Here is a 16,655-nt window from a genome sequence, read left to right on the forward strand (position 1 = left end):
CCTCCCCTTCTCCTCCCCAAAAGATTGAAGTTAGTAACACCCCATGCAAACACCAAAGAGACACTGTCAGAACCTAGGGTCATTTGGTGCTACCCTTGAGATGTACGTTCTAATAGCTTAATGGAAAAGAGAAGCCCTGATGATGGGCACTATAGCTAAGACAATTAAAATAATCAAATTAGTATATGTGACGTTTATACTGGTGGTTGAAAAAGAAACTTTCACAAGACAAAGTTATAACACTTTAATAATTTAAATAGAACCAACTTCAGGGATGCACATACATAAAATTCAAACAATGTAATTGAACAGTATATTTAAACGCATCAAATTCTTAAAAATCCACCCCCAATAGAGTCAGTATCACGAATATGAAAAAGTAATTTTGAAGTACTACAGACCAGAGTAAAACAGACAAGATCATTATTTTGCATTTACCAATGAGACAAAAACCTGTGGATACAGCACACTTTCTAAGAACACTTCTAGGGAATGTCAGGACAAAGTCATTCCAAAGGAATACAAATGATCTCCAAAAAATGATTGTTTATTTATTTATTTGCAGGGCTGGGGATTGAACCCAGGGCCTTGCACATGGTAGACAAGTGCTCTACCGCTGAGCCCTGCAAAGAGGAATTTATAGCTAACAAATTCTTTGGTCCTCCAAGTCACACTTGTTTTTACTTTAAAATACCAAACATGAGTTGGAATTCTACCTAGAAATGTCTAAATATTAAGCAGGTTAAAGTTTATTCCAAATTAGATTTAACATGGAACTCAAAAATCAACCACCATTGGACTTTAGAAACTCCAAATACAGGGGAAAGTAGTAGAGATTTTTTAAAAAGGAGAGAAACCTCGACCATCTTGCTTCATTGTAAGCTAAATGGCAAGTAAGTGGCAGAGATAGAATGACCACAGTTTAAGCAAGCAACGTAATTCATTTTTTAAAAATGAATGAATAAATTTGAAGAGCACTATGCTGATGGAATAAAACTTCTTTGTAGAATTAACTGTGTCTGTTTTTGTGGGAGAGTTAGGTGTTTTTGTTTTAATTTGGCCCACACTGCCCCAGTGGAACAAAATTTAAGATAAATGGTAATAAGGCAACAGCTTCTGGACTGAAAGGCCTACACCACCTGAACAGAGTCACACTGAGGACAAGACCCAAGACCCACACTGACCACAGGGAAAACAAGACTAGAGTTCTCAGTGCATTTTCACAAAACACGACAGCACAGCTCTGTGAGGACAGGGGCACAGCTCCCAAGGCAGGCCACAGTCAATTCATCTGCACTCTTTTGGGCTCTTGGAAGCAAGAGTTCTTCAGATCTGACAATGATGAGCACTCCCAAAAGTTTCTAGAAATCCTTAGAAAAATATTTCATAAGATCAAAATAAAAATGTCCAAGAAACTTCTAAAGAGACAGCTGTGGGACTAGTTATCTGCCGTGTGAGTACTAAGACTTATAAAATAATGGCTTTTAAAAAAAAGGCAAAAGTATCTACAGGCTAACTGGTGTGATATTCTCATCAAGGCACAGAGAGTTAAATGTCTAAATCCCTGTATGTCGACGTGAGAATAACTCGTAAACAACTCCAGGAACTAATTCCCTGTACTTGAATTAAGAAAGAAGGTAGAAATGTGCCTTTTTAACTCACAGTAAAATTGAAAAAAATAGATATTCCACCACCTTCCCTTGGTGACTAATGTTAAAAATGGATAGCTGATAAATAAATAAAAACGAAATGTCATTTGTGAATTCATAAACATTACCAAAGCAGAGCTGCTGGACTTCGAATTCACAGAGCAAGGCTGCACACTGTTCGTGAATTATTAGAGCATTTTCAGCATTATACCATTTCTGTGGCAGAGGAAAAGGAACTGCTTTTCCCATGCCCGATTCTCCTATGCTGATGAGACAGATCACCGTAGGATTTCATTCACATACACAGATTCTCCTCCTCCCCAGCACCCTTGGGTTATCTGAATGGCAGTGGTTTGTGCATGTAACTTAGGCTGCTGGCAGTTCACCTTAGACACTGCCCCTACAAGGTGGCAAGAAGAAAGTGCAGGGTTTACCCCTATGTGAATCATTTTTAATTTGACTTTATAAATAATTTTAAATACAATTATTGACAAGGCATAAAGTTAACATCTGTAACAAATGAAAAGGGGAGGCATGATGAAAGACAACACCATTAGCAGTCGGACCTGCCCCACGCCATGCTCCAGTTCAGCTCCGAATGAGAGTGAGAAACTCCTCCCGCGTCTTGGGATCTTCCCGGAACACACCCAGCATTGTACTGGTCACAGTTTTGCTGTTCATTTTCTGCACCCCTCGCATTACCATACACATGTGTCTACAAAACAAGACAATGAAGGTGGTTTTCAGGAGCTGACAGTGCTATTTGACTTTTTAAAATAAAAAGCAAGGAAGAAGATGCATCTCAGCTCAGTTACCAAGTATGTTAAAATATCCCTTCTGAGACAAATGATATCCAAACTTTTTTTTTTTAAGTTTTTAAAGTTTTTAGCTTTTTCTTATCCGTGGTTAAATCCTTGATGCATTCAACAAGAGCAGAGAAAATGGAATTTTCATTATGAGTGAAAATAATATATTTGGTCTTCAGAGACCAAAGCAGTGCTGAGCTAGCTTAGGTGTTTAGAGAAATACCCAAGTATGTGCATCTCACCAGGCAGAACTCAGGTAACAGAGACCAGTGGGTCTGAACAAGCTGCTGGAGCCATGTGACATACACTGAGCAGAGGTCAGAGCAGGCCATCAAGTGAATGAAACTGCCCATACTGAATGTGCAATTCTCATAATTCACTGTAACTTAAAGAAGTGTCTACATCTGGAGATCATTATGTGATGTGAAATAAGCCAGGCACAGAAAGACAAGTGCTGCACGCTTTCACTCATGTGAAAAGCAAAAAAAAAAACCTGATCTCACAGAAGTTGGGTGTAGAATGGCAGTTACTCCAGGCTGGGAAGGAAAGCAGGAGGGAGGGTGGAGAGGGGTTCCTCAGTGGACATGAAGCTACAGTTAAACAGTAGCAAGAAGTCCACAGTCCTGTCTGGGCACCACGGTACGGTAGGGTGACTATAGATAAAAATAATGAATTACAGATCGTAAAAAACTAGAGAAAAAGACAAGCTTGATGGTTTTTACCATACATAAGTGATAAATATTAGGATACATAGATATGTTTAACCTGATTTAAATATTATACCATGTATACATGTATCAAAATATCATATGGGGGCTGGGGTTGGGGCTCAGTGGTAGCACACTTGCCTGGCATGTGTAAGGCACTAGGTTTGATTCTCAGTACCGAATATAAATAAATAAAGGTTATCAACAACTAAAAAAAAAAGTCATGATACCCCACAGATATGTACTTTTTTTTTTGGTATCGGGGATTGAACTCAGGGGCACTTAACCACTGAGCCCCAGCCCGATATGTACTATTTTTATGTTTTTAATGTATCACTTAAAAAATAAAAACTTAAACTAAAAAAAATTAGACATTTTTTTTTTCTCTTTAAAAAGAATTATCTTCAGTTGTCCTTTGCACTGATTCTTAGTTTTTTCTGTCTTTCAATGTGTGACAAAATGTTAGAAAAACTGCTTGGACCAACAAAAAAGCTAAGAAAAAAGAGAAGCATAGAATAAATCTGCAACTATGCTTATAACTCCCTGCACTTCCACAACCCTCAATCCCACCCTACCCCATCCCACCCTACCCCATCCCACCCCACCCCACCCCACCCCACCCCTCCAAAAAAAACCTCTCCCATACCCTGGTTTCTATATCAGCAACACAGTGAACAAAAGAGGATGAAGGGTTAGGCCCAGAGATTAAAAACCCAGCAGTGGCCACTGTGTGACATCACTTGGTGCTAGGAAAACCAAGCAACACTAAATGTCAAGATCAATTTTTACATAGACTGTGACGTTATCAAAGGCAGCTTCAGACTTACGTTGCTTCAACCACTACCCCAACTCCTGCAGGCTGCAAGGCTTCCGTGATTGCCACTGCAATTTGTTTTGTAAGACGTTCTTGGACTGTGAAGGTGACAAAGAGCTCAGTTTAAGAGTCAAACACAGGTTGCAGAATCACATATGTCAAGATCATTGTATTGTCATGAGCAACTAATAAAAAAAAAGGAAATGACCATAAAAAAAAAGAGTCAAACACAAACAGCTAGATTTTTTTTCTCTAAAATTATTCGACATCTTAAAAAGCAGACTTCTGTGACATTTAAGAGCCATGACAACAGCTTTTGCCTGTTTGCTTTGTCTACTGAGTGAGCCACAAGGAGGCCCTCCCCTCACCTGCACTGCAGGTGCTGAAGAGAACCCCAGAAGCTCTCCAGCATCTCTGCAGGGGAGCGATTAGAATGGCAAACTAGCTCCTAACATGTGCAGTAAGACCAACAGAATATTGGTTAATGAGCAACTCCAGAGGTAGAGTGCAGCAAATAAACAGCTTGCAACACTAATAACAAAGGAGCTAATTACTGAATTGTTGAAAACCAAGCGATTTAACCTAAATACTATGCTGTCTGAAACAACTTGTCTTTGAATACATACAAAAGTGTTCACTGAAGCACTGCATTTATTGGAAAACTGACAAAAATCCCCCAAATAGTATCAGAGCGGGAATTGGCTAAATCAAGCCATGAACACAACAGAATTCTAAGCAGCCACCAAAATGAATGAGGAATGTATGTGGAAATGAATATTTATGTGGAAAAACTGTTTAAGGTTCCTTAAGTGGGGGGGAAAAAAGAAAACAAGGCCAATTATCCACTTTAGCTTAAATGTGATACAAATAAACTGATTTGAAAACAACAGCATATGCATGGAAATGTGAAGAGTTGTGCAAACACAACGCTGATTTCTGTCTTGAAACAAACTTTGACTTTTATCTTCCTATGAGGTTTTAATTTTTGTTATATTCATTACACTTTGAATACAATAAAGATACTTTTTTGCAAGAAAAAATGCTTTCTGTAAAAAAAAAAAGACATATAAAAAAGTTTACCTTGCAGTCTTCTACTATAGATTTCTACAATCCTAGAAAAGAAGAAAGTGTTTTAGTTAATCATACCTTGCTTGAAGTGAAACTGCTAAGTCCACCTCACAAGACTAAAAAGACTTTGTTGAAGCAATAGTTGGATGTGGGCAGGGGATAATGCTTATTCCCATAAAACAAGTTCTACAAGGAGATGCAGTCTCACGGAGACCATAATCACACTACACAAAGTGGGGCTTCCTTATGTCTCTAAAGGGGGGCGGGAGGGACTAATGTATCTCCAAGTACAATGTTTACTTAGAAAAAAAACAACACAATTAAAGATGAGCTATAAAATTTTAAAACTCCCAAGTCACCAATTTTAGGCTGTCTCAAATGTTCCAATTAATCATATTGTTTTATCAGAGCTTAAAGATCAAGTTAAAAATAAAAGACTATTTGTTAATTGATATCAGGCCAATTAGCTGGTCACTGGGGTGCACGCCTATAATCCCAGTGACTCAGGAGGCAGGAGGATTGAAAGTTCAGGACCAACCTTAGCAACCCAGCAAGGCCCTAAGCAACTTAGTGAGTTCCTGTCTCAAACTGGTGGGAAAAAAAAAAGGGGAGGGGGTGGCAGGCTGGGATGTGGCTCAGTGTGGCTCAATGGTTAAGTGGTTCAAGTCCCAGTATTAAAAAAAAAATCAGGTTAACTATTACACCAACTAAATCTGTTAATGTAATCAGATCAGAATGGATTGGATTTCTTTCCTTTATAAGATGTAAGTACTTTGTATGATTAACCTCCCCAAATAAAAAGACTCCTGATCTTACATCACAATCTGCCAGGTGATAAATTCTTCCCTGTCTAGTCATGAAATGCAAATATGGCAATGTGAATAACCCATTTGAGGGGGGCACAATTCACATTGAGAATGTTTTCTTTAAGCTTTGACCTTTTAGTCATGAATCTGGACACTAAATGTCAAGATCAATTTTTACATAGCCATGAATTTGGGGACCATCCTTCTTCATGTCCCCAGTAGGTATACAATATTGGAGGAATATACCTATATTGTTTGGAACACAAATCTGAGAAGGGATGGTTTTCAAGCTCCTATCTAGGAGCAATGCCATATTTCTTACTGGGTCAAGTTTCTACATTTATAACTTCTGATAGGTTTTTCAGGTGACTAATTTGTTACATAATTAGAAGTCACTAATTTCAAAAGTTAACAATGTCTTTCTCATTTTTTTTCTCCTAAGTAGAATTTCAGGTGCAATATTAGAAAAGTGTTAACATTGGGCATCTGTGTTTTGTGGGTTTTTTTTTTTTTGAATGCCTATGTGATTACGTAGTGAACTTATGCTCAGAGAGCTTATAATTTCTTATTTCTACTTTAAGTAAGGAGTAGGTGTTGATTTATAATGTCTTTTCAGCATTTCACATACCTTTTCTTCTATGAAGATAATTTTATATATATCATTTAAGTTGTTGACAGACCTTTATTTATTTATTATTTATATGTGGTGCTAGGAATTGAACCCAGTGCCTCACACATACCAGGCAAGTGCACTACTGCTGAGCCACAGTCCCAGCCCCTATGAAGATAATTTGTTAAGAGCTATTTGTTGGGAATAAAATTCTTGTTTGACACTGACAGTTATCTGTCTTTTAATATTGTGGTTGGCAAACCAAGTGTCAGTCTCACCACTGTTACTACATAGCTAATCAATATTTTTCTTCATGGCTACTCTGACATTTGAGTACTCTAAAGTTTACCATGTTTTGCCTCAGCACAGATTTAAATTTTTCTCATTTGAAATTTACTAGCCTTCTTGAATCTAAAGACTGATTTTTTGCAAGTGATCTGGAAACTTTTCCAGGAATTATCTTTTCTAATATTTCATCTATTCCATTACATCTCAGAACTCCAACTGTCTTCTACATTTGTTAAATTCAATCTCATATTTTCTGCTCATCTCTCTGAATTGTATTCTGTGCAATTTTTTCATACCTTTCTTTCAGTTTACTATATTTTCATCTATGCCTACTCTGCTATTCAATAAGCATATTGAGCTTCGGTGTCATTTATCATATTTTTTCTTTATTTCTAGCAGTTATATTTGGTTGTTTTTCTGATCTGCCTGGCTAACTCTGAAAATTTCTTATTGCTTTGTCAAAATTTTGATACTGTTACTTTTTAAAATACTTGCTTCATATTCTCTGATAATTCCAACATCTTCCCTCTTTGCACACCTGTGGCTTTTCTTTTACTTTTGAACTCATGTTCCTAAGAATTTCACTTGTGGGAAGTCTTACCATCCTGGATAAAAATGCATCAGAGAATGTGCACTTTTTCATGCCAGTGACTAGAAAGCTAACTCCCTGGGGCCATTTTAAATAAATAAAAAAAAAAACCCAAGACAGTAATTTAAGTACTAAGGGAACCCAAGCCTGGTTGCATGTTGGTCAAGTAGTATATCATGAAGCCACCCCAGCCCCTGAGACAGGTCTCACTGAATTACCCATGTTGAATTCCAATTTACAATCTTCCTACTCAGACTACAGACTAGCTGGAATTACAGGTATGAACCACCACATCCAGCTATGTACCAGGGACTGAACCCAGGGGCATTGAACCACTGGACCACATCACCAGCCATTTTTGTAATTTGTATTTTGAGACAAATCTCATCAAGTTGCTTAGGGCCTCACTAAGTTGCTGAGGCTGGGTTTGAATTTGTGATCCTCCTGCCTGAGCCTCTTGAGCCACTGGGATTACAGGTGTGCACTGCGAGGACTGGCTAATTTGACTTTTTCTAATGGTTAGTTGTAAATTGAGGTTTTCTAACTCTCAGTGCATTCCTTTCTCTCCCATCTTAAAAAAAAAAACCCACTATTCATATTTTTTTAAATGTTAAGGCATATTTTTAGTTACATATCCTCTCATCCCTAGATATTAATATATATTCTCTCAATCAGACTTCCCAGCGATTTCTGATTTGGCCTTGTGATTTATATTCTTTTGGGGTTTTCTAATTTATTCTGCAGAGTTTGAATTTTATCTTAAAAGCTATAAGGAGTCACAAAAGCAACAGCATGATTAAATTCACAGTCTAGAAAAATCATTTCAGCAGCACTTGAGAACAAATGCAAGGACCCTCAGAGGTTAGAGGCAGAAGAGCCAGGAGCTTGATATACAATCCAGGAGGAAGAAAAGCCCAATAGAGAGTGGTGGCACTAAGGACACAGGCTGGCAGAAGTGGGGTGCTGCAAGAGGCAATGAGCACCCAACAACAGTGGACGGCCCCTCCCTGTTCCTTGATCAAAATACTTCTAAGATCAAGCAATGATTTAAAAACAAAAATGAGGCCATACAAATACAAAGAAGAAGAAGAATTATTTATGACTATAGAAAAGTTTTAAATTTATTTATGAAAAAATAATACTATAAAGCAAAATCAAAACACGAAAGAAAAGGTTGAGAAAAATTACTTGGAGCACCTGACCTAAATGTGTAAACATTCAAAGAGCTTATGCAAATCAGTAATAAAAAAAGCAACCAAATGAAAAATGAGGAACTTTCTGAATTTCACTCTATGAGACATTCAAAATGAGCAGAGGATGCAGCTCAATGGTAGAGAGCTTGCTTAGCATGCACAAAGTTGTGGGAGGGAAGGGGGGAAAGACAGAGAGAAAGGGAGGATTGGAGGAAGGGAAAGGGAAGAGGATGTTCAAATAAAAATGATGTCATTTTTTACTTATCAATGTGCAAAGATTTAAAAGTGAGATGAAACTCAGCATTAAGAGTGTGGAGAAACACACCCTTTACCTATTATCAGAGTACAAGTTGGCATGATGTTTATGGAGAGAAATTTGGCAATAGCAAAAATTCAACTACCCTGAACCCAGAAAATCCATCACAGTAATTTCTCTTACATGCAGATTCAAAGTATGCAAAGAAAATATATAAAAATATGTTCAAAGCATTTTTTTCCCTTTTTGACAGTTTCAAACAGCATACTATACTTGTCCATGTCAAAGACTAGCTTAATGATTTAGTCAACCAAAGAAATATTAGGTAGCCCTTAAAAATAATCTGGACATTTTAGACTAAAAGATACAAGAAATTCAAAGTATTTTAAATTTTTAAAAAGGCGGTAATAGTACAGCATATAAGGTATAATTTCCTTTATTGTTGTTTTGCTAGTTTTAAACGGCTATGTTTGTGTTTACATAGAAATTTTCTTAAAGGACAGTGAAAGAAATCTCTTAACTTTAATTCTAAAGAATGACAACAGGAAACAAAAGCTTTCCCTTTATTCACCTATTTGTATTTAAGTGAAAAGTGTGTGTGTGTGTGTGTGTGTGTGTGTGTGTGTGTGTGTGTGATTTTTGTTTGAAATAGAGTCTTGCTGTGTTGCCCAAGCTGGTCTTAAACTCTTGGGCTCAAGTGATTCTCCCAAGTAGCTAGGATTATAGGCATGTGCCACCATGCCTAGTAGTCGTATGCTATTTTCATAATACAGAGGAAATAAAAAGAAATGTTCCCTCTGTAATCTAATGCTCATCCTATCTTTTTATCAATTCCCCATCACGCTTGGCTAAATCTCTTGTTTCCATCAGTGATCCCAGTCCCTACCCACTGGAATATGCCTTGTAACTACCCTCTGGCTTGCCTTCGCTCTGACATGAAGCTACCTAGAATAACTTTTATCCCATTAGAATTCTGCTCATCTCTCCATCTCTGGGTCTCTTCCACCCTACAGGCCACTATCACCATGGATGCTATGAACCTGGAGCTCCAAAGCAAAGCAAATACTTGGGTGTGTGGGGGTGGGAGGTGTGAGTGGGTGTGTGCACATGCACACACACTGGGGACTGAACCCCAGGCCTGTGAGTAAAAGCAGGCATCGCTGTGGCACCCACTGCGACCTCACTGTGCATCCTCCTTGCGGGTACTGCTGAGTCCTCCTTCTCTCTAGATGCCACAATGGCTGGTACAGGGCCCAGGCACAGCAGGTGTAATAAGCAGGTTAGCCTTGGCTACCTCAGGGTACTAAAATTCTAAATTCAAGATTTAATTATATTCATTATATTCACTCAATTATTCTAAGGCAAAAAAAAAAAAACACATACTCAATGGCTTTTTGGCAACAAAAGGAATTTCTATTCAAACCAAATTTACTCTAAAGTTCCACTAGAGTTGAACCAGATCAACTCACTTCTGGCATTTTCTTGTTACTTAAGGTTTCACTCTCTGATATTTGACTTTACTGGCACTGAAAGGTCATTCATTTAAAGGCAAGCATATAACACGCTTCACATACGAGATTAAAATGAGCAGTGAAGTTCTGCTGAGACATGAGGCTTTATCACTCTTCAGTCACTAAATATTTTTACTTCTAACAAGAAATAAGCAATTGGATAAAATTTTAGTCTCCTTTTCTGTTTAACAGACCCTTTATTCAAAGTTTTTACAAAATATCTGAAAGTAATATACACTTGGGTCTTTGGTGTTTCATTTTATTCTTAGGCTTTAATCCTCTTACTGTAAGGACAAATCCCCATGCTAATAATCAAGTCCTTTGTATTGTTTCATGAAAGCTTAGTTGAGATTGTTTCCTTTCACTAGAAAAGGAAATAACCAAGACTGTTGTTGCCTCCTACCCCTAAGTCACCATTCATTCCCTGATATTACTGATCACTCTAGAATTCCTTTCCCATAAAGTATTACTCATGGCCAATCTGGGATGGTCTTCTAGAGAAAGCTGTTCACATTAAGACCAAGGCCTATGGGGCTGAAGGTGTGGCTCAGTGGTACAGCATTTGCCTAGAAGGCATGAAGCTCTGGGTTTAATCCCTCTCACTACAACAAACAAACAAACAAAAAAACCCCCACAAGGTCTAAGCTTAATATGGTCTGCCAAACTTTTTTATATGAAAGTCATCCACTACACTCTTCACATATGGACAGTCTGTTATGGTCTCAGCAGTGCCAGAAATTTTATGGGAAAGGTATGGCTTGGGAGTCTTACTGGAAGGAAGGACACCAGACCACTGGGCCTGTAGCCACATTTGCACAGTAAGCATGCTGACCTTACTTAGACCATACATTATGAAACTGTAAAAATAGACAATTTTAGTATAGAAACTGTTATTCACAGTTGACATGAAATTTATTTTATTTATTATCATTTGGGAGTAAATTACCGGGGAGTCGCTAATAAAAATTACAGTTAGATTAAACACCCTCTATCAGTACCTCCTCAGCCACCCCTTGGCTCTACAACCAGGGACAGATCACTGCAAGATGCCAGGATGTTTCTGGATTTGTGATAGGCACCTTCCTGTAGTGAAGCTCAGCCAAGATGTACCATCATTCTTCCAAGATACCAAGCAGCCCTGGCTAGTGTAAAGGCTGCCAAGCGGGCACAAGGTCATAAACTAGGAAAGTTAAATTTCTCTTCAAACAACTTTCTCCTAAATTTCTAATGGAAATTAATGAGAAAATGGAGGTGAAAACAAGGAACAGTTGTGAAGGGCAGCCATCAGCCTGCTGGGGTGGGTTACACAGATTCTAACACAGTTGAAGATGGGGGACACCCCTACAGGAGAGTGGCACATCCCAGTGTCTTCACAGAGAAGCAGCAGGAACCCACCAAAGCCACAGAAAGGTCAGTTAGTCATAGAGATTCACTTGCTCCAATTGTGACAGGGTGGCTATAATCTGAATCAGAATTTTTGGACTGTACTTTAAAGGTAATGACTGTCTGTTCATTACCTGTCCCTCCGTTTTGTTCTTAACTCTCTCAGCAAACACACACACACACACACACACACACACACACACCTTTCCCAGTATTTCCCAGATCACCCAGGATTCACTGGCTCCAATCAACAAAATGAAATATCAATAAAGAATATTCAGGGGCATAAACAATATCGGTGGCTGGGGCAGGCCATGGGGTAGAGGAAGACATGGGCATTGGTTCTGAACAGGGCCTGCTGCTCTGGTTGCCTTTCCAAGTATAAACTTCAAGTAGCAATGTGACTTGCAAGTGAGATCCAGTCTAGTGGGGAGAGAATGCTTGGTGAGACTGATTCTCAGCAGACAGAGGCAGGTTTTATCTGTTTTCTTGTTTTCCACACACTCACCGGGCAAGTTTGCTGAGGCCAAGGACTTGCTTGTTAGGAAGATAACCGATATGGACCTTGAGGGGAGAGACAAATCGTGAGCTAAGTGAACATATAGCACTGCTTTCTGACAAAATACAGACATACAAAATATAGTATAATGGCCTGCAAAGTCATCACAATGACAGTGCAACTTTAAAACATTAGAAGATTTAAGACTTTTTAAAAAGTATAGCTGTGATATTCCCTGGTAATTTTTTATTCAAATCTGAATTTTTTTTCCCCAGGAAAAGGTAAATGACCCTGTAGCAACAACACAATGTAACCAAGAAAGACTCCTCTATATAAAAATGTTGCCATTCCCCAGGGCACTGTAGCCTTAAGAATCCCACCACAGAGCCAGGTAATCTCAGCAATTTGAGAGGCTGAGGCAGGAAGAACAAGTTTGAGGCCAGCTTAAGAAACTTAGTGAGACCTTGTCTCAAAATTAAAAAATAAAAAGGGCTAGGAATATGGCTGGGGTTGTGGCTCATACTAGCCAAATATAAATCAATTAGACAAATATAAACATTACAGACACATCTGCATCATGAAGCCAACATAAAACAGTTTTCATTTGTTCACCTAATATTTATTATACACTTCTACAACTGATCTAGTAGTAGTAGTTAGTGGGTTTTGTTTGGTATGGAGGAAGAGAAAGTCAAAGAGCACCTGAACGCTGGGTGCTACAAAGCAAAAGAACTGTCCCATAGGGGCTGGGTGTGGTGGTGTATACCTAAACTCCCCGCAGCTCGGGAGGCTGAGGCAGGAAAGTTGCAAGTTCAAAGCCAGCCTCAGGGGCTGGGGCTGGGGCTGAGTGGTAGAGCACTTGCTGAATTTGTGTGAGGCACTGGGTCTAACCCTCAGCACCATATAAAAATAAATAAAATAAAAGTCCATCAGCAACTTAAAAAATAAATAAATAAAGTCAGACTCTCTCCCTCCCTTCCTCCCTCCCTCTCCCTCTCCCTCCCTCTCTTTATCATCATGTGAGCTGCTTCTGCCACACTCTTCATGATGTTCTGCCACACCTCTAGACCCAAGGAATGGAGCCTGCTGTCTGCAGACTGAGACCCATGAAACCGAAAGCCCTTAAATAAAAGTTTTCCTCCTCTACAATTGTTCTGGTTGGATCCTTTTATGTGGGAGGCCAACCTTACACATGACTGAGTTACACTCCCTGGCTGGGTGCTGAGGTGTTCAGTCGCAGAAATGTGGCACCCTTCTTGGGTTCAAGGGTCAGTGTCTCGTGCATGGGTGTGTATTGCTACAGCCCCATGGGTGAAGCTATGCTCACCTGTTCCTTCGTAACCTAACCCCTTGCCCTGTTTAGGATAGAATCTTCCATGGAAGTGCCTTGTGTGTGTCCCCTTCTCTTACTGTGCCCTTGGGTGTGGCCTACCCAGATGTCAGTCAACCTGCTGACAGTGGACATCATGAAGATAGACTCAGCCCCCTGAAACCTGACCCCTTGCCTCATTTGAATAGCTTCTCCTCAATAAAAGGGGTCAGCGTGTGCTCTCACTCTCTCTCTCTTTCTGCGGACCCTTAAGGTCAGAGGAGCCGTCACAGCGACCCCAAAGGAAAAGGTATTTGTGTCTCTTGTGTGGTTATTTCTTGCAGCCCAGTTAGCCCTGTTCAACTGGAGTGACCCCTGAGCCTTTTAGTCTCGAGAACAGAAACCCGGCACTTTTAGGCTGACTAAAACATCCCTTCTTCATTCCCCTTTGTCTAATCCAATGACCTGCTATCCCCCCCTCCGGCCCCTCACTGTGTGTTAGCATCCATATATCAGAAAGAAAGTTTGGCCATTGGTTTTTTGGGATTGGCTTATTTCACTTAGCATGATAGTTTCCAGTTCCATCTGGCAAATGCCATAATTCCATTCTTTTTTATGACTACTATTCCATTGTGTATATGTACCACATTGTCTTTAACCATTCATCTGTTGAAGGGCACCTAGGTTGGTTCCATAGTTTAGCTATTGTGAATTGAGCTGCTATAAACATTGATGTGGCTACATCACTGTAGTATGCTGATTTTAAGTTCTTTGGGTATATACTGAGGAGTGGGATAACTAGGTCAAATGGCAGTTCCATTCCAAGTTTTCTAAGGAATCGCCATACTGCTTTCCCAGAGTGGTTGTACCAATTTGCAGTCCCACCAGCAATGTGTGAGTGGGCCTTTTCCTCCACATCCTCTCAAATGTTTATTGTTACTTGTATTCTTGATAATGGCCATTGTGACTGAAGTGAGATGGAATCTCAGTGTAGTTTCAATTTGAATTTCTGTAATTGCTAGAGATGTTAACCATTTTTTCATATATTTGTTGACCATTCATATTTCTTCTTTGAAATGCAGGTTCAGTTCCTTGCCCACTTATTGACTGGGTTATTTGTTTTGTTTTTGTTTGATGTTAAGTTTTTTGAGTCGAACTTGCAATTCTTCTGCCTTAGCCTCACATCAAATTTATTTTTAACTGCAACAAACTAGGTGATATATCATCTAGCTGACATTTAGATTTATTTTTTTTTATAGAAAGGGTTGGAATAAATTAAAGCCACTAATACCATAACTTCTGTCCCTGGAAATTCTGTAATCACTACTGCTCATATCATGCCATATATCAGGCATATCTTGGATCAAAGAATATTCAGTCAACATAAAGGGCAAAGGTTTTCAGAGCCTGCAGCATCTACCAAGAAAAAAAGATGCTGCTGCTTTAACCTCATTCTCTTCACCTATTAACATGGTATTTAATATAAAATTTGGCCTGAGGGCCAGCTGCTACTTTGTTTTTAATTTCAGGTTATTATATCAATCAGCTTGATAAAGAGTAAACATTTATGTGTAACTATAAATATCTAGGATATGAAGAATTAGCAACTGACAATTTTAAATATAATATCATAATTTTAAAACTTTCATTAGGCTTTTTAAAATGTCAGGAAATAAGGAAAACCTTACCTTTCCCACAAATGGAACTAGATGATGTTCACACATGGAAAACATATCTATGTCCTTCACAATCACCATCTCATCATGATCTTCATCAAATATAGCATCGTTCAGGACATCTGAAATCAGAAACTTGCCTTAGTAATGCTTACAATTCCACAGAAAAGCACAAAATAGAAAAGCCACCATGATCAATACAAAAAGACAGTAAATATAAATTAAGCCCCAAGTATTCAATTCTGTGAATATGTCAATGAAACTGACATGGGTACATTAAAAATAGGTTAGAAATGTAACCCAGAACATGTTATGTTAATTAATATTATTATTATAATTATTATGTTATCATAATATATTATATAAATATAGTATATATGTTATAATCTATATTTAAGTTTTTATAGGTGATCCTCACCTGCAATGTGGATCAAAATGGGCTAAAAAGTATGTTATCCTCACTAAAACATTAAGGACATACAAATTAAAACCAGTTAATTGTATCAAATTACCAAAGTCTTTCTCTGTAAATGATATTTAAAAATCGTTAATACAATGTTACATACGAACTGCAGAATTGCAAATTTATCTGTAGTATGAGAAAAAAAGGAGGGAGGGAGAAATGAGGAAAGGAGGGAGAGAGAAATTATGCCAAATAAAATCAAAGTGGCTATTTTCTTGTGTAGAAATGGGTCACTTTCACTCTTTTTTTTTTTTTTTTACCTTTTTTATACTTAATATTTCCTCTATAATGGATAGGTAGAAAATCATGAGGTAAAGACGAATCTTTAGCCTTCTGACTTCTAAGGCCAGAACCATACGCTTGTAAACCTGACTGCTATTATCAATTCCTGAAATAATTTTCTATATTTCTAAAGTCTTCCAGTTACTGTAGATGAGTATAAGACTAATTCTAATGGTCACCTTTCTTAGGAAATAGATCTTACGGTTTGTGTGCCTGTGCCTCTCTGGGGAGGCTTTAAGGATGAGTGATAAACTGTGAACCTGGCACAGGTGGCCAAGCATACTGCAGACATTTAAAAACCTTTTTTATTTTTAAATACTGCACCAAGTGAGCCTCACTATCTCATCTGCAAAACAGAAGGTTACCTAGGGGATGCTCAAGGGACCTTTGAGCTCTCCACCATTCTGTGACAGTAAGAACATCCTGTCCTGGATGCTGAAGAGGGACAAAGGGATACAAGCCACCATCCTCACCACTGCAGTACCACCCTGTTTTTGATAATGGTATAGGTACCTGATTGATGGCGTAGGCGAATGCCTGTAATATGGAAAATTCCTCGGCTCTATCATCAACTGAGAAAAGAAGCTAAAAGAAGGACCGTTATCGTCTCACTTTTATAAAGTAAACATATACTTTATGAAAACGGCACTGACATCTAGGCACTGATGCCTACTTGTACGGTTTCAAGGCTTTGGGGGATACCCACGCTACATAGTACAATTAGACAGAAGGGAGGAGGTGAATAC

The 16,655-nt window shown here is 38.6% G+C and overlaps 1 protein-coding gene across 1 annotated transcript in view; it reads right to left on the reverse strand.

Annotated features, from left to right (window-relative positions):
- Window positions 1–229: 229 nt before the first annotated feature.
- Window positions 230–16,655, reverse strand: part of Gch1 (GTP cyclohydrolase 1) — a 39,614-nt gene continuing 23,188 nt past the window's right edge. Inside the window, exons 2-6 of the mRNA XM_015480905.2 lie at window positions 15,177–15,286; window positions 12,189–12,244; window positions 5,057–5,088; window positions 3,990–4,074; window positions 230–2,364 (exon numbers count right to left, since the gene is read on the reverse strand). Coding sequence (XP_015336391.1) covers window positions 2,238–2,364; window positions 3,990–4,074; window positions 5,057–5,088; window positions 12,189–12,244; window positions 15,177–15,286 — 410 coding nt within the window. The 3' untranslated portion in view covers window positions 230–2,237. The remainder of the gene's footprint in view (window positions 2,365–3,989; window positions 4,075–5,056; window positions 5,089–12,188; window positions 12,245–15,176; window positions 15,287–16,655) is intronic.

Source organism: Marmota marmota, unplaced genomic scaffold, assembly GCF_001458135.2.
Source record: "Marmota marmota marmota unplaced genomic scaffold, marMar, whole genome shotgun sequence".
NCBI classification, from domain to species: domain Eukaryota; kingdom Metazoa; phylum Chordata; class Mammalia; order Rodentia; family Sciuridae; genus Marmota; species Marmota marmota.